At 37.3% G+C, this 18,604-nt stretch overlaps 2 protein-coding genes across 3 annotated transcripts in view; both read right to left on the bottom strand.

The window, feature by feature from the left end:
* Window positions 1-18,604, bottom strand: part of SEC63 (SEC63 homolog, protein translocation regulator) — a 564,354-nt gene that overhangs the window by 192,825 nt on the left and 352,925 nt on the right. The window lies entirely within an intron of this gene.
* The window catches only part of PDSS2 (decaprenyl diphosphate synthase subunit 2), a 112,646-nt gene that overhangs the window by 41,107 nt on the left and 52,935 nt on the right, over window positions 1-18,604 (bottom strand). Inside the window, exon 3 of the mRNA XM_030236242.2 lies at window positions 1,579-1,777. Coding sequence (XP_030092102.2) covers window positions 1,579-1,777 — 199 coding nt within the window. The remainder of the gene's footprint in view (window positions 1-1,578; window positions 1,778-18,604) is intronic.

Raw genomic sequence — 18,604 nt, 5'->3', positions numbered from 1 at the left:
AAAATGAAAAAAAAGTGCTAAAATGTTTTGGCAGAATTTTTCAACATGCAGTATAATGATTGCTTTAAAAAAAAAAAAAAAAGTATTTCTTTGCACTTGTGCTTCATTTCACTGTAGGCTTGTTTTCTGGCATGTCTTCAGGGATTATACATTCCTGCTGCAATACTTAATGATATACTAAATGCAAAGTAATAGTTGCTACATTTTGTAAAAGTTTCCTCCTATGTTGAAACAGAAAATTGATGTAGGGTTAAATCCTTTGGTCTGTCTTGAGAAACTTACATACTAATAAAAAAACTTACATACTAAACTTACGTACTAATAAAAAAAGAACTTATACAAATTAATAATAATTACTAAAATCAATTATACCCCATTTCAGTTATGGTGTGCACTATTTTTTTTTCCTAATACTTACTACAAGTTAGTACCATAATGGCCTAACCCACTATTCCAGTAGATTGACATCTAATTTTCTGTCTCGTCTCTTGAATCTCAGCTCTGCGTTAGAAAATGACACCACTTCTGAGAGAAACTGTCACACTTATGATCAAAGGAGCACAGAAATACTCTACTACCACAAGGAGATTTAGCATGAGAATCTAAAAAAATAGACTACTTAGGCTGACAATTACAACTATGCTGATTATTGACAATTGCACATGACAAACATTTATTTTACATTACAACATGGCAGCAATCTTCAAATGTATGAAAAGCACCTCAGCAAAGCATACTGTTTCCTGTTTCCATTGGAATGGCACACTTAGCTGTTCAGCCATACATGCAGTTAGGTGTTACACACGGCTGGCACAGGGATGCCCAGGAATCCCTCTCCACCACTGGAGGTTTTAAGAACAAGCTAAACAAATGTGGGTCAAGGATCATTTTGTGTAGTTGATCCTATCTGGCAAAAAGAACTGACTAGAGAGTGGATCTCTTAATGTCTCCATCAGTCTCATTTTCTAAGATAATACATATACACAAAACATCAAAAACATATCCCTCTAAAGTTTCTAACAGTTTGGCTAAGCAGTTGGATTGCAGCTGTCCTTCAGAAGCCAGTACATCCACATTAGTTAGGGCAATCCAATATTCAGAATTTAATATTCATAATATTAAAAGCAAAAAGTCATCTGAGACAAAGCAGTAAAGTCTTTTGCTCCCCAAATTATCTAAGATAGAAAACCTCTCACAAAGCACAAAGTAGGAAAAAAAAAACAACAAAAAACCAGACTAAACATGTCTTCAGCTGGGAGTATAATAAAGGTGCTGTAATCCGACATGTCATAAAGATGCCACTGCATATGCCTTAAATTCACCAAACTGACCACCCATCCATTACTTCAGTGCTTCAGAATGTATACAAAAGATATCACAGTAATTCCATAGGAGACTGTTAAACACGTTCACAGCAGCACCAGACTGCCAAATTTACAGCTATAATGGTAAGCCTGCTGATTTATAAATGATGCTCCATAAATAGATACATAACTGCTGATTTTTTAGGGGCTCTATCTTTCAAAATACTTGCTAATATTTACTTGCTTTGGCAGTAGAGGAATTTTTCTTTTTTACCTTGGTATTCTGCAACTGTGCAAGGCTTGTGCAAGCATTTGCTAGAAGAAAATCTCCACTCAAAACAGCCATTTTATTCCCAAACTGCATATCCTTCAGAGGGCCATCGCAGGACTTGAGCTCACCAATGTTTACTATGCCACGATGCACCAGAAAGGCAGTATGGATCAGCTCTGTGATCTCAGCCAGACTTCTTTGACTGAAAGAAAAAAAGAAAAAGCACAATTATGTTTGATGCTATGAATAGAATAGAGATTCTTAGTGAAAATAAACAAACAACCAGATGTGCTAAACAGGTATTTTATTAATTATCATGTAGCTCTTCTATGTACTTCTAGAAGCTACAACCAGGAGGTGTTAAACACAGAGAACTGTCACTAAGTATTTCTAGACAAACCACAGGTACCACAGGCTCCACTTGGGAGAATGCTGCCCTTTGTTTGAATTCTTTCACAAAATAAAGCAAAATAATCAATATAGTCCTCACGAGTCCTTTCTTTGTTCTGTTTTGTCTACCAGAAGCTTGAGGGACACTGACATGAAGAAAATGCCAAGCCGAAAGTAATGATGGAAAGAAACAAAGGACATATCAGCAGGGGAGTCCTGAGCAAGCCAATCCAAGCAACGTAAGAATGCTGCAGTCAATGACTGCTCAAATTAGAGTTAAATTAATAACAGAATACCTTGCAGTTCAATACTACCAAAGGGGACGGGTTCAGGCAGGAGAGGAAAAACAGCTGAATGTTTTAGAACTGTGTACTAATGGTATTTCACTGGTGGTTTTAGTCAGAAGCAAAGGTGACTGTCTAGCAAAGGGGCCAATTTTACTGGATAGGTTAACAAATCACTTCTTACTCCAACACATAGCGTGATACATTCTGGGTTTAGGGGTTACAAATCCCTGTGAGAGGCTTATCACAGAGGTTATTCCATTGAGGCTTGCTCTCTATTTTAATTTTTTGGAAAAGGCAAGAAAAGAGTCATTAGCACAGCCCTCTTCTCCCTCCTCCTCCCACAATTCAGTCCTGTAGCCCTCAACAGTGACTGTCACTCTAAGAAGCCCAGAGATGTCACCTTAGCTCAGAATGGCAATGGGGTGCTGAACAGACAAAATAACTGAGCAGGGCCAAGGGGAGGGGGAAACAGAGCAATGCACTGGAGCATGCTTTTAATGCTAGATACACACGGGACTCATTCTTACAAAATCTTCAACACATTCACATCTTCTCTGACTCAAGCAGTTCCCTTTCTGCCATGGAGATTTCATATATGAGCAAAATGCAATCCATGCCCTCAATTAAACAGATGACTAAAGGCCTTAAAGTTCTAATTAATTACAACATAGTACAAAGGCGTGTTATGTTCCCTGTGCTTACTCAGAAGTGGCCAAGCACTGATTCATTCAGTAACCAAACCGATCCATACCTTCAAAAAGATACCAGCTGGTACACGCTCAGGTTAGATTCTACCTCAGTTCTAGCACAGTGCTGAGCAAATTAATTCTGTTTCCTCTGGACAGTGCACATGTGTTCCAACTGCCCCAAACCATATTAATCTAAAGTAACCTCCTGCCCCAAATATATGTGACCTGTGAACAGTCCCAGCAGCAACTGTTTCAGGGCAGTGGTCAGTGCCAATTAGCAAGAGAGAAGAGATGGGACGGTCACACGGACTGGGCAGCACACAAAAGGCAGAGGAGCTGGAGGGAGAGGATAAATAGAGGTTCCTAACATATTTTGCCATGCACAAAAAAAACCCCCTGAGCTGTTTTAAAAGCTGCCTTTATAATTCACAAATTGTTGGCTCCATGCAGATAAAAACAATTCAAAAACCAAACAGTCCTTCTCCATGTAGACAATAAATCTGAAGGTTGAGGCTGCTTTTCAAAGACGTGAGGAAGAAACTCACACAACCCAGTCGCAGTATTGTAATCACACTTGGTTCGGCTCTAACAAAGGGTTAATAAATTTTCAAGCTCGGAGAAAAAGACTAACAAGACATCCCGATGCTCCTGCTGTCATTGTCAGGGCAGCCCTTGGAGGAAATGTCCGTATCAATTCGGTTTATCAGATGGACAGCTGATCAACATTAAACAGACTTGCTCTGGGCAGATTGAGCCGAGCTACCTGTTATGAATAGCAATGAGAGCCCTCTGCTCCCCGCTGCCGAGCTCTGCCATTTCCGCCTGCCGCAGATCCCAGGACATATGGGGATCCCTAGTGACGAGCACATAAAGCTGCAGCTAACTCAGGCGACGGCTCATTTCCCCCAGCTGAAAGCAGGCATTAATATCCTGAGGAGACCAGGCCCGCCTCTGTGACCCCCAACTATTGAAGCAAAACAACGACTGTCCTATTTCTTCGTTTAATAAGCTCTTAATGAAGGAAATCAAAATCCCCTCTTTGACTTCAGCATCGCTCTTCATGAAAAGGTTACACAAATACATCAGTGTCATGCTTTCCACATGCTCAGGATCTGGATGTTTTCATTTCTTTTTCTATAATCCGTTTGTTCTTCAAATAGTATTCACATTATTTGTGCTAACAAGAATGATATTAGGCAGATAATCTATGCCTAATTCTGATCTTGCCTACTGCTTTTCCACTCTCTCTCCAGAGCGGACTAAAAATACAAGAATCAATGCTATTGCAGAAATCCCAGGCAATGCATTTTTTAATGCTTTTTGTGATAATCCCTAGAATACCCAGGCACAATAACAAGTGCACAATGCCGCAGATACAGGAGGATCCTTGACATGACTTTGTAAAGACCAATATCCAACAAATAAACACTGCTGTTATGAAGTTGCTGCTAAATGGCTAAAGAAATACTATACACAGCTTTCTCCATCTGAATACAATTCAGTGATTAAATAATTTCATATTTGAAAGCAGTCAATCCCAACGTACAAAAAAATAAAGTTTTAGCAATACTGGACCTAAAAAGAAGGCAATGGGATGACAAACTCTAGCTGCCTCCATCCTGTTTTCACTCCAGAGCCCACAGTCACAAAAAAAAAGAAGTGGCTGCGGCAAGAATTACCTGCACTTACCTTGGTACAAGGCAGTACTGAGAAAACAGTCAACATTTTTAAACACACAAAGTTCCTAAATGGAAGCGTGCTAAGAATCAGGAAAGCTTTATCACCAAATGCTAACACACTTCCACGCCTTTCACCTCTGAAGTAAGAATTCCCTGCAAACCACCACCAAAGTTCCTAATTTCAAGTCCTACCCTAAAAAGAAATAATAGGATTCTGTAAAACATATGATAAAAGAGACACATTAAATAGTACATTTGTACTGAACTTGGGTTAGTACACCTTTCATTATCAGCTAACCATCAGAACTACACTGGGCTTCTCAAGGGAGGACAGGCTATGCAAAAAAATATTTAATAATTTAAAATGTCATTTTCCAGCATAATATTTCACAGAAATGGGCCAAAGACTTAAATTAGCCACTAAAAACCTTATTTGAAAATTTTTGAGGCAACTACAATGAACAAAGATAATGAAACTGATAGATCAAAAATTCTTTAAGAACTCTTATCATTGAAGCTTTGAATTAAAGTGACTAACAGTACACACCCAAGATTTGAACATTTTCTTTGTGATTGCCAACTCAATAGTTTCCCTTCAATACAAAGAGAATTGATTTGGATGAAAGGCCTTACATTCAGGACTTTAAAATTTTTTTTAAAAGTATCAGCATCCATTCAATTTCAGTGACAATGATAATAATCTTTAAATACACACACTTATGAATTTGAAATAAAAAGAAATAGTGTCTTTAATGGAAAATTACATATGAAAAAGCATTAACTAAAGAATTAAAGTAATAATTTCAGGTACTGACTATATATTTGGGCTGCACTTAGTATCTCATTTTACCTTTTTTGTGAGCTGTGAACAGAAAGCAAAGTTCTATGAAGACAGGGAGGTGTTTAAACTACATTCACGTTGATCCTGTATGCTCTGGGTACTAGCTGGTGCTGCACCAAGATAGTTCACTTAGTTACACAGTGAGAAAGGGCAGTGATTTTTACAGTTCTTTTTCCCATTCATCTGTCAAAGTCAATGCCATGGTTAATAAACCATGATTAGAAGAACAATGCATAGTGAGTAACAAATAGCATCATAGTGATGGAAAGTCTCATTCCCATCTTCTGTGAATGGTGTCTTTTAAAGAAATTAAATGGCACGGGGGCAGGGGGCCAGTCAACATGTATGGCAGATTTTGTGATTTCACTAACAGGGAAAATTTTCAGGGTAAAGCAGCAGATTTGAGCAGAACAACTGCATTACCAAGACTGATGTATCTGTTAACCAGCAGAAAACATCTACCAACTCCTATCCTTTAACAAGGCTAGAGACCAAGACTTCTGAGGTTGTTCCTTCTGTCTTGGTCTTAAGATGTAGGAACGTCTTCCACCTGAGGGATAAATCAAGTTGAGAGAAATCAGATCTCTGAAGTTTATTGAGTATGCTGTTTAATTGCATTCCTAACAATCACTTTTTTTTTAAACTGGCTACATATCCTATCTCTTTCATCTCCTTCCCCTCCTAGTATCACAAAGTTTTTGAAGTAAAATTTCTACCTATGCTCCTTCATGTATTTTTCTTTATTTTTAAAAAGATCTTATATTTTCAGTGTCTGTCACCCCCACCACTGATTACTGCTTAGGTTATTTTCCATAACTTGTCTTAGTAAGATCTTCCCTCAGCTCATTCATATAGGATTTGAAAATGTTTTCTGATTTTTAGTGGGCAGACATTCACTTGAACTTGGCAAGCCAGTTTCCCTAAGCATTGTAGGTGGTTGGCAGTGGAGAGTGAAAAGCCTGATTGGAAGTCAGGCTCCTGTTCCCTTTCTCAGTGCAGGAATTTTGAAGAAGGGTTTTCACAGGTCTTGGCTTCATTGTTAGGGGTACCAAAGAACAATCAATTCCCACTTTGTACTCCAGAGAGCAACATGCAAGTGAACCAACTTGTATCAGCTTTTGACTAGTGCCACTGATGTGCCAACACAGTCACCGCTATGTCACAACAGCACAGCCAGGAGCCCTCCACCATGCCCAGAAAAACGAAGCCCTAACTGCTGAAATTGTGTCTGCTTTACTCCTATAATCAGCATCAGTGGCCAAAGAACAGTGATCACAACCTGTAGCATATTGTCCTTGGGTTGGGTGGCCTCATCTCGACAACTCTCCTTTTAAGTCCCACAGCCTAAAAGAAAAACAATCCTAGCCTGAAAACAAAAGCATCAATTATGGAAAATAGGTGAGAGAATCTAGACAAAGACCTGGTAAATATCACTACCTCAAGCTCAGTTTAAAAGGAAAAAGTGTTGATCTGAAAAGCCAAAGGAAAATACCACCAGAAACACTAAGTCAAACTGATGTTTTCCAGTTCCCAGAGGCAGGCACGCAGGCTGGGACCAATAAAGAAGGGAATATCAAGAGGAAACCTGCTCAGTAAGAAGTACCTAGCTACTGTAAGAACCAGAAACCTGTGACAATGCAGCTGTGTGAACAAGGAGGAGCAGGCGGGCTGAGCTGACATGGTTAAGAATCAGATGCACTTGCTGTACAGACAAATTTTGTCATGTTGGGACATTACTCGCCAGAAAGATACAAAGGACATTCTGCAAGGGACAAGTATTAAAAGAACAGTGAGATGTGGTGGCAGGCCTAGGTATGTTTTTTAATCCCCACAAACCAGGACATGTGAAAGTTAAATAGCTTTGATCTTATTTCAGTTATTACAGATTTCATAATCACTAGAAACTGTTAGAAAGGGAGATATCAATTACTTTTCCTGTTAGAGATCCTTCCTACACTGCCAGAGAAGAAACAGACTCGAGACATGAGCCAGTACTTATGTAAGTATTGTTAAAAAAAATACCTTTATGGCTTAGGTTTTATAGCTTTTTTATTTTTTACAGGAAGGATGGCTAGCTTAACCTAACTGATCAAACCAAAGGAAAATCCATGAGTGTTCACCTAAAGATAGAAAGAAAAAATTACTAAGTTATCTGGAAAAAGACTTCTTGGATTACTTGAACATTGATGCCAAAAATTGATAATAAAATTTAGAGCTACTAATTTATAAGCATATTGTCAAACTTAAAAAATCACATATCATAATCTCATTTTAAAATCAGTGATTATCCCTATGGGAAGAGTCACGTTTTCAAAATGAAGTAAAGCTGTCAAATGCAATACTGTGTTTTTATAAAGCAATTACCAAGATTTAAACTTCTAATAAAAGGCAGGTTGAAATTCCAGTTGCTATCTGCTTTAGACTATATGAAGAGCTATGCAGACTATATTAAGTACTTCATCAAGTAATAGCACGAGGTAAGATGTTTACCTCTTCAAAGACCTACTTCTCTCATTTTGTAAATAATGACACAGATATTCAGTGTCATTAGTACATTCGTGCAATAATGCATATTGGCAATACGTAGATATATTGACAATGTACTGACACTAGATTGAATTTCTATAAGGAATTTTGCTAGCTCAAGAAATTTTGCATTTAACCTGAATTCTCTACAGTAAAGATTCAATTTGCTACAAAGACCTCATATCACAAAAAATTTAGGTACAAGTGAACGTGAGTTCAACACATGTGTTATGTGAAAACAATATAATCCAAACCAGTATACAAACATTCTTTATAAATATGACAGATCATATTCACAGGCATATATTATACATGAGAAATACTTTCAATGATAAAACAGCCTGAATCAGTTAGATGAATTAAAAAGAAAAATGTGAATAGTTTTGGGAAAATCCTTATGAATATTCTGCTATATGACCAAAGAGCCACAAATCCCCAACTAAAAAGACTAAGCTGATTCAAAACTAAAATAAAAAGCAAAAAAATTGTGGTTTAGACAAAGCTGAATCAGCTATAATTCCTTCCCCATCTAGCTTCGACAAACCGAAAAACTGATAGGAACAAACACAAACCAGACAAGGCAGGCAAGGAAGAAAATTGATAAAGGAGTGGATGAGAAAATGCAGAGATGGAGAAGGAGCTGAGCAATGGCAATTTAAAAACAGATATACTAAAAAAACCTCAAAACCAAGAACAACTTTAAGAACTGGATTGGTCCATTATGTAAGGTTAGGCAGAAACAAAACTGCATAAAGGCGAGGCACTGTAGAAAGCCTGCTATATTTTAAGCAACATATTTACACAAGCAGGTGTTTATATCTCTTAGCCCAGAAGTGAATATTGGTCATGAACAGCAGCAGTGGATAAGATTTTACAGTTAGCAGGTCCAGAGAACTTATGCTCAGGAGACAAAACAATAAAAAAGGAATAACACTGCTAGTAAACAGCAAAGACAGTGAATAATCCTCAATACAGATTCAACTTATCTCGTTCAATGTGCTTTACTCAAGTTAAAATATGCAATGCAAAAAAAAAAAAAACCATTAATCAAAAGATCTCAATGCAGACCAGAGATATGCAGGACTACAGACTCTTTCAAGAAGAAAGCACCAAAGTTTGGAAAAGGGTGGAAGGAACAGGCCATTCAAGATAATCAGCTAAAATACAGAATGTGGCTATGGTCAAATAGGATCCACCAGTAGGATCCACAGATGATTTAAGGGAAGAATATTAGTAAAAGTAGTGTCTCTGTTAACCTTGAGTTTCTGATACCAGTAATAATTATCACTTGAAAACTTCAGTCAGGAAGAATTCAAGAAAGTATGACTTCTCAATGTTTTTGTCCTAACAATCAAAGCAAAGAAAATAGATGAAGTGAGGAACAAAAGCTATTTTATGCATGGAGAAGGCTGACATTAAATCAGTAGATTTGGTCACAGATATTTAAAGAAAGTTTAAGCATCTATGCTACAGAATACAAAGTCAACAGAATATGCTGATTATGAAGCAACATAAAATAAGATCCACTAGCCTGAGCCTAAAGAAATCCAAAAAGAATAAAATACTTTCCAAAATCTCTTACAAAGAGCAACAATGGATTCTCCATCAACAGTGCCATTGAAGGTAACACCAGATGAACACCCATTGCACAAATATTAAAATTTATTAGAGCTGGGGAAATCCTATGTTTTGTAAGGCAGCCAATATGACTACCAGAATGATATCTCTCAGTTATTCATATATGAATGAACAGTGAAGGCAAGGAAAGGAAACTTTTCAGATAATAAACAGAATATGACTAGATTAGTGGCAAATGTTGGTCCCTCTATCTGAAAACTCATCATTGGCCAGAAGCCCATTTTCCTTTAAGGAGGTATAAATACTTTCAGCACTGAGATTTACAAATGTATTTATTTCAGCCAGCTTCTTTAGGAGAAACACCAAAACTGGAGCCATTTGGCCCATTAGAGTTACTTCCCATTCCCAGTGCAGGAGCACACAAAGCCACCATCAGGCAGGGAACCTGTTCTGTTACAGCAGGTATATTAATTCTGTCTTACAGTGCACAGAAAATAAATATTTCAAAATGTATTTGAAGCAAGCTTGCAAGAGGAAACAACCTACATTCAAGATTCATGTCTGTCTTCACATATTTAGATATCCACACTGGTAATGCAGTACTAACCTGGGAATACATACAAATATTCCCACTAAGAACAAGAGATAAAGAAAAACAGAGACCTTCTACAAAATTATTTTATGGATATAAGGGTGTGTATTTTACATAAGTATACATATTTTATTTAATTACAGTTTTCCATATAAGCATTAGGAGGTTCTAGCCATGCAAGTCACATTTATTAAAGGCAGCATGTCAAATAAGAGTTGACAATTACAGGCTATATCAATACACATTATGCCAGATGGTAATGAGCCGTACACAGAGGGCCAGCCATCCAAAATAATCACACCATTTTCCACAGAAATGTTGAAGAGGTTATGGTTTATTACACAGTGCTCATTAGATATACAGTGGCAGCATTAGCAATTTTTCCTTCATTTTTGTCTCATTTAAGACTCTGCCCCCACAAGCCTATTCAAATTAGTACACAAGGTTAAAATCATTACGGTCAGTGGGAGAAAAAAAATTAAGTTTTATTTTTATTTTACAGTAATGGTAGATCAAAGGTCCCTGGAATCTATTTTTCTCTCAATTATTATCTAACACAGGATACTAAAAGGAATGAAATTCACTTTCATGTTCTGTGAAGAAAGATAACAGATTTTCAATGGGTAAACTTGGTATTTCTTAATTACTAACTCTAAGTGAAAACAACACTTAGGTTGTGACACAAAATGACAAAAGTCAGAAAACTAAAAGTTGAAACTGAACTTTCAGCCTTGGCTTTGAACTTTCTCATCTGCTTTTCAATCTGCTGCTTTAACAGCATGGAAATATTTGGGTGTCCAAAAGGCAACTCATCCTTCAGCAGGTGGAAAAAACAGTTGTCTCAAATAACTAGAGTGTCATCTCTGAGAAAACACCTATAAGGTGATTTAAAGTACACCTTTCTAGTCAGCTGCATATGTTGACTTCCAGTTAGAAAATTACTATTGGAGACATTTATTTTCCTGCCTTTTTGTGTTTATATATGGTATGGGGATGAAAAGATGCAACGAGGCAAAAGCAGAGGTATGTTTATCACTTAAAAATATGCCAATGTCCCCCAAACTCCAAGTGACAGCCAGCCTTTGGAAGTCATAAAACTGTGAGAGAGGAAGAACTTAAGTAGTGGACATGGCATGTGACAACCCGACTGCAGAGAATTGTCTTTCCAGTCCAAGCCCCTCTTTTGAAGCACGCGGCGCACCACTCGGAATTCTGCATCTCCCATCAGGCAGCCACCCAGCTCTCAAGGCCAGGGCATCCTCACTCCTCCTCCCTTGGCCACTCCTGCCGAGTTCCTCTGCTGTTACACAAAACCTTGAATTATTCATTCAGCCAGATGGCAAAAGAGTGAAAAAAGTCAGTATGCAGGAGACTGCAGGAGAGAAAGGTGGGACACCTGGACTCCAGATCCTGCTGCTCCGCTAAGTTAGTTACCAGGAGGGAAACAACATAACAAACTCAGGCATTCCTGACTTAGATGTCCTATATCCCAGTGTTTAGAGAAATGTTCTGAAAATTCAGACAGAGGAGTGCATTTGCATCCTTTCAAATTCTCGAGAAAGCCAAACCTGGACTTCTTGTATCCTCAGTGAATGCTTAGCCATTGGCTGAAGAACATAAACCAGTGTTAACGGCACATCTCCTATTGTAAATCAATGACGACTCCGATGAAGGGGAGAGAGAATGATGCATCTGACTCCATCATCAGAAGGCCAATGAATTACTTTATTATAGTACACTATGTACATTGTATCTAAACTGAATCTGCTAGGCACTCACTCTTGCTCACAACTGCACAGAACTGCACTCATCTGATTCTCTCCTGACTGTCCCGTGGCAGTCCCACACACACACACTTCTTGGCCCTGATAGGCCAAGGGAACAAAACATCCTCACTTTGGGTAAACAATCTCCATATTGCATTCTACTTTAGCACAACACAGGCACAGCAAGCGAGATAAGAATTGTGTTTTCCTTCTTCTCTGCTTGTCCACAGCTTCTCACTGTTCAGAGGGTATGTGAATACCACAATATCAGTCTGACAATCCACTTACAAAATTTCCTAGCTAAACTGATCAAGAAGTTTTATCTGTGTTTTGAAATTGTTTGAAAGACAAAAAGCAAATTTTTATTAAATAGAGTCTTAGAAAAAATGTTTACAAAATTAAAAAGAATTCCATCATTCCAGGCAATGCCAGTCTTATGACAACTGAACAGGTACTCTGGTAAAAAAAACATTTACTGCGTTTAGTTAACAAAAATATTTTGCAAAAAGGTCATCCTACCACCTGCCATTTGTACAACTCATTTTGTTACTGACAAAACCACTTACCCTAACAAGGTGGCACTTCTGCAAGCAGACACCAAGCAAATATGAATGAAGCAAATATGAAACCTGTGCAACATGAAACAAATGCAATCTCCAATTCGTTATACAACCTGAAGGGCATCATGCTAATTTAAAGGTTTAAACAGAACATAAAAAACATCAAACAGAAGTTTTCTAGAGTTATTCCATGCTAAGTTTCTAGACAATTCAGACAAAGTTTAAATTCTGCAATGTTAATTCAAAAATGAACACCAGCAGCCAATTCCAATAAACAATGCTCACAAGAAAGCCCACCTCTGCACAACTGCAACTGGATAAGAAACAAAAAAGAACTGCTGTTTCCTTGAAACAAACATATTATATTTCTGATAGTCAAAGATAAAAATAAGACATTTAAAATGGATGGGGTGAAAGAAGAGCAAGCCAAGAAAAAAGTTTACAATGGAGTTAGCATGAAGGCCTTCCTTTTGCCTTACTGAAGTGAACAAGTTTTAGGTATTGGAAACAAGAGTCAAAAAATGGCAAGATAGAAGGTTATCAAAAGCTTTGGCAACAGCTGCAGTAGCATGGCTTTAGGAAAATGTGATGGTAGGATACACCATGCAAAGATAGACAGCAAGACTCAGAACTAAATAACTTATGTTGACCAAAACCCTCAAAAGATGAGGAACGAACCAAAGGATTCATCTGCAGACTGGATGACCTTGCTATCACCACAGCAGAAATCAAAAGGAACATGATGATGGAGAAAATCACATATTTTGTTATGGAAATGACCAACATTCCTTCCCATATGATGGCAGCATGTATCAGTCAGACTGCTTGTGGGCAACACCCAGGTGCCCATCCATCCAGGATTACCCATATTTGCTCTACAGCCCATCAATAACATGCACCCTCCAACTACATCTCATGCATCTATTCCATAAGATATTTCACATCATGGTTTAAAAATAGTTTTGACTACTCTGTGGTTTATTTAGTCAAAATATTTAAATACCTGCACTAAAACCAGCTAAAAAGATATGAAGGGAAATAAAAGGTTTCACAGGTAAGTGCAAGAAATAAGCTACTAACAATTAATTTTATGAACATAATTTTTCCTACATTTTATTAGTTGTTTCTCAGCCCTGCAAGACTGAAGCATGTCTATAATTTTATTTGCAATGACTATGGGAGACAGTTGGAATCATTGTTAAGAGAAACTCCCATTCCTGTGCACTGTCAGCTATTCTGAGACTGCCAGCTTGACTTATTACTTCCAGTTTTTCTCTGAATTCTCTCTGAAGAGTTTGTCTGTAATTGTATTCAATGTAGCTGAAAGATAAGGTGCACTAACCTTGACATTAAATCTCTAGTACTAATGACACCTGAAATACATGGAACCTTTTTACGTGAGAGCAAAAAGAAGGTAACCTTTTTTATGCCATGAAGAATGAACACTTGATAAATGAGCAGTCCTGTTAAGAGAATAGATTGTTCATATGTCGAACTGCACAAGAAAAATGCATTAAAAATAAAATGTGAATCACTAGAATACAGTGTACCAGATAGGGTTGGGGTTTATTTTATAACTATATATATATTTATATATTTATATATTTATATATTTATATATTATATATATATATATATATATATATAGTGCTTATCGTGCTTATATAACAATTACTGTGAATTCTGAAATACCCATAAATATCCAAGATACTGAGGGGATAAAAAAAATCCAAACATACTGGTGCACAACCACAGATAGCTCCTACTGTGAAATAAACCTGTTGTATTCTAAACAGCTGTAACTACACTGCTGTTAATCAGCAATTAAACGTATGGTTATTACAGGTACTCTCCTCTCCCCTCCTGAACCGTCAATGTTCAGAATTGGACAGAGACATCAATACCATACACTGAAATTTTTTTTAATGGGAATACTTTTGCTTTTCACAAAGCAGAAGTATGCAGCAGATGGGTATTGCCTGCCATGCACAAGGAAAGAGACTAATAGCAAAAGGGAGACAGCAGACTTCTCAGAGACCTTGCTCCTTACACCAGGTGTGTTGACAGAATTGCCAGCAGGGAAAGGATAATAAACCTTTTGGAGCAAGGCAACGACTGCTGCTTCTGGGACCATATCAGCATAGAAACAAGCATTTGGTGCTGTTGAGGTCTGCAAAGTTTTGTCATTATTATTCGTATATACTTTATGCAAATGGCATGGTGTGATATTGAGAAAAATGTGTCCTTTGATTAAAAAAAATGACTTACTATTATACCATTGGCACAATTTCCATCTATTTTTACCTTATTAAAATATAAGGTATCTGAAAATTTCAGGCTTTCATTTTTTGGTTCTTTCATCCCAGAATGATTCAATCCACCCACTTTAAGAAGGGATAAAATGACATCAACCAATTCAAGCAACATTAACCCCAAGCAAGTGATGATGGAGAGACAGCTATATGCTAACAAGCCACCCTCAAGAACAAAGTTTATTTCTGCAGAATTCCTACCAGAGTGCACAAAATAGGATCCTTTCCTGACTGCAGCTAATACTGGAACTTTGCTAAAATTTAATTTGCCTACTGGAATAGGTATGAATGTAGCTGCACTTTTGATACTGGTTTTGTTGCATGGATGTCAAAAGCCAGAATGAAATTTCAGCTCTAAGAGACTGAAGCAAGCACTCCATGCAGCAGGGTCTAGGTGAAACACAGCAATTATAAGAAAGGAATCAGAAATACTACATAGTATAAAACAGAATTTGTGTATGTTTCTTCCCTTTCTGGCAATAGTAGATGCATAATTTATGTGGCTGTATCGTCTCTTTCCACAAAAATGCACATAAATTTGGCCAAGTCTTTGGAAAAATTAAAAACTGCAACTCCAAATACTTAAATGGACTTCAGGAACTGGGCAGTCAAGCTCACAAAATTTCACATATACCAATCATGCTGGCACTGCTGATCATAAGTTTCGAATTGCTGCAAACCCTATAAAAAACCCATCGTCTTTCTGATTTCCCTTTTGACTGCATAAGCAGCTTCTCAAATGCAACACAGTGAAAATACCATATTGTATTCATATTCTTGAAATCTTTATCCCTAGTTCTCCAGCTCCTTATTCCTCTTCTCAAATCATTGATCACTCTTATCTATATACTCATACACCCACCTTTATACTGGAAAATATTAAAAATAACCAAGTTTTGCTGTACAGCACCCTGTCTACACCACCAGCATACTACTGCTGCCTTTCCTTTTTATTATTGTTTGCTCTAGAAGCATCTCAGAGCGGTCAAATTGCACATGAAAATCTACTAAAGGTTAAAGGCCAGATACCAATGCAGCCACAAGAAATATTCATTCACTTAATGGGATTAGGGTCCAGAACATGCCATTATTTCAAGTGGAAGAGAAAGAACATTGCATAATCTTTACACAGTCTCATATTTTCATATTTTCATGGAGTTCTCTACTCCACCTCAGCAGATGTTGTAATATCTTCAGTTACCCTATATCAGAGTACTGACCAAATAATACTAAGAAAATAAGTTAATTGGTGCAGTACGCCTTGTAATGCTTAACTTCATATTGCTACAATTTTCCAAGAATTGCAGATATTTGTATTGAAACTGGATAACTGCATTGTAAAATTTGTCAAGGGAGATCTTAATAGGACAGAAAAATGATTGGTGGTACTTCACCAGGTAGAAAAGCAAGGGAAATATTTTGGGACTGTAGGACAAATAAATTATATAGATACAGTTATTTAAGAATTTGGAGTGAAGCAATTGGTCACATTGATGTCATAGTTCTGATGGATAAGCACTCCCCAAAGCTGTTGTGTGCTTCCATCACAGCACTGGAATGTACTTAGGTGATGGTTGGAAATTTCTCTTCACAAATACCATTATATTATTTGTAAAGGAAATGTCAAAGTTCTCAAGTAGAAAATTGTTTCAAGGAAAAGGTTTTACAGCAAACACAGTTCTGGTGAAGTGCTCTGTTGTGTGGCCATGCCATGTCCCAGGAAGGCTGTGCCAGGCCTTGTTACCCACAGGTCACCTGGCCTTTCTTTGAAAAGCTCCCAGTGGGGTGAAAGCAGGGCTTTGCTCCTGACCCACTGCAGAATTCTACCAGTGCTGCTCTGGTTTTGCATGCTATGCTGCACATCGTGGCAGTCCAGTTCTCACTTCACAAGCAGTGGGAGGAAGAAGCTCCAAGGAAGGGCTGGACAGACAGTCAGGGGCACCATTACAATTTTCCCAAGGTAAGCCATCCCTACCATGCTTTCTATGATACTGAAAGTTACTTCCTTTTTAAAATGGAAACCAAACACATTTAGTGATGCACATGCTGAGTTTACCTTGCTCAGCTATCTAGTACTATAAAGACTTATTTTGAACAAGATTTGAGCTATATCTCTGAACAGGCTTTGATCAGCTCTAATGCAGAGCCTTTTTATTTATCCTACAATGTAAGGAGAAGACCTTTTCTTGTTCAACATATAATTGCTGTATTTGCACATGCTAAGTATGCTGAAAACAATAAAAGTTAATGAAGAAAAGTACTGGTTGTAATGAATTAGTAATATTGTTAGATTTGTATTTGGAGTTGATTTTTATTGTTGTGGATGGAAGATGATCAATAGGAATATGTAATCAAGTTGTATGTGCTTTTCATCTCCTGAGACTCATCTTGTAAATGAGATGATGAATCTCACAGGATTTATCCTGGAGAGAAAAAAACTAAATAGAATAATTTAGAATAACTGCTTGGATTTCCTCTCACTAAAAGCTATGGGAAAGCTACCAAGGACTGGGAGACAAAATTACATATTATAAAAGACATTACTGCTCATATTTTGACATACTTTTCCCATTATCTTTCAAACAATTTTGTCAAGAGCACTGTACTTCTAAATGTACTTAGATATTGAATATTTTAGCACCATGCATTTTCTCTACCAGTTAATTAGCTAAGCTTCCAAAGTACTTGCTAGTTGGGATACTGTACCTTTGCTGAAAGCCAGCCTTCCAAAAGATAGAAATAAGAACAGTAAGTCCCAAAGGAAATCATTTTTATGATAAAGAGTCCTAATGTGCCCCAGTAAAGGTGAGGATTGATTGTTATGGCCTATTGTTACTATAATTAGAAGTCAAACACCAATTAGCAGTTCCATTAATAAGATTAATTTCTGCAATATCTGCAGCTGAGACCCAGGGCTTGTGTGCAATAAGCCAGTGTGAATTTAAAGTGCAACAGCTACACTGCACTAAAACTCTCAGGCTGAATACTCACATCACACAGAAGATAACACCTCTGCTTTCTTCGAGTTTTGAGCTCCTACATACGCTACTGGTCTTGCTACATTTTTTAAATTAACACTTTTTATTTTGTTTAAACATTTTCCACCATGATTTAGCAGTCATTGATGGGGATAGGTGCAATGGAGCATGAGGTCTCTCAAACTTTGGTTCACAGCCACGCCCTCTGCATTGTACCAGGTCAGGGTAAATTTAATTTAGTTTCCATTACTAGTAAACACAGAAAAGTAGTACTGGAAAAAAAAAACAACCAACTTCTTACAAATATGAAAGTACTCTTCACATTATAAAAGTCCATTGTAGAGTTAGGAATCACTTTTTTACTTGAAAATATGAAGGCAAGAAACAGTCAAATCCAATCTCTGAAGTTAACACCCTATGCAGTTCAGAGTACAGAAACTGAAAGAAGGGCAAGATCTGAAATGAGGTAAAGAGTCACACACTTGTGCTCTTTGTATTTTTGTAGGCACTGAAATCATAATTTGTATGGTCTTTCTTTGGTTTTATTTCATTTGTGTTTTACATTTTACAATAACTCTCAAAGAGATTTTGTCCACAGATATACCGACACCAAGCAAGATAAAAAGAAGTCTTTTGTAAAATTTAATAGCAAACAGGTCAAAGCAACCTTTAAGTGTCATTTACACTCTAGGAATACAATAAACCTCACCTCCTTCACCAAAATTTACTCATGTTTCCCATTGCTAATTAGCCAGGAGGCTTTGTAATGGATTTATTTTTTCCTTTATTTCCTTTAAATAGGGACTATCTAATTTCTTTCCATAGATACCA

This window comes from Serinus canaria, chromosome 3, assembly GCF_022539315.1.
Source record: "Serinus canaria isolate serCan28SL12 chromosome 3, serCan2020, whole genome shotgun sequence".
In the NCBI taxonomy this organism is placed as follows: Eukaryota; Metazoa; Chordata; class Aves; order Passeriformes; family Fringillidae; genus Serinus; species Serinus canaria.
This window is presented reverse-complemented; position numbering and strand designations above follow the sequence as displayed.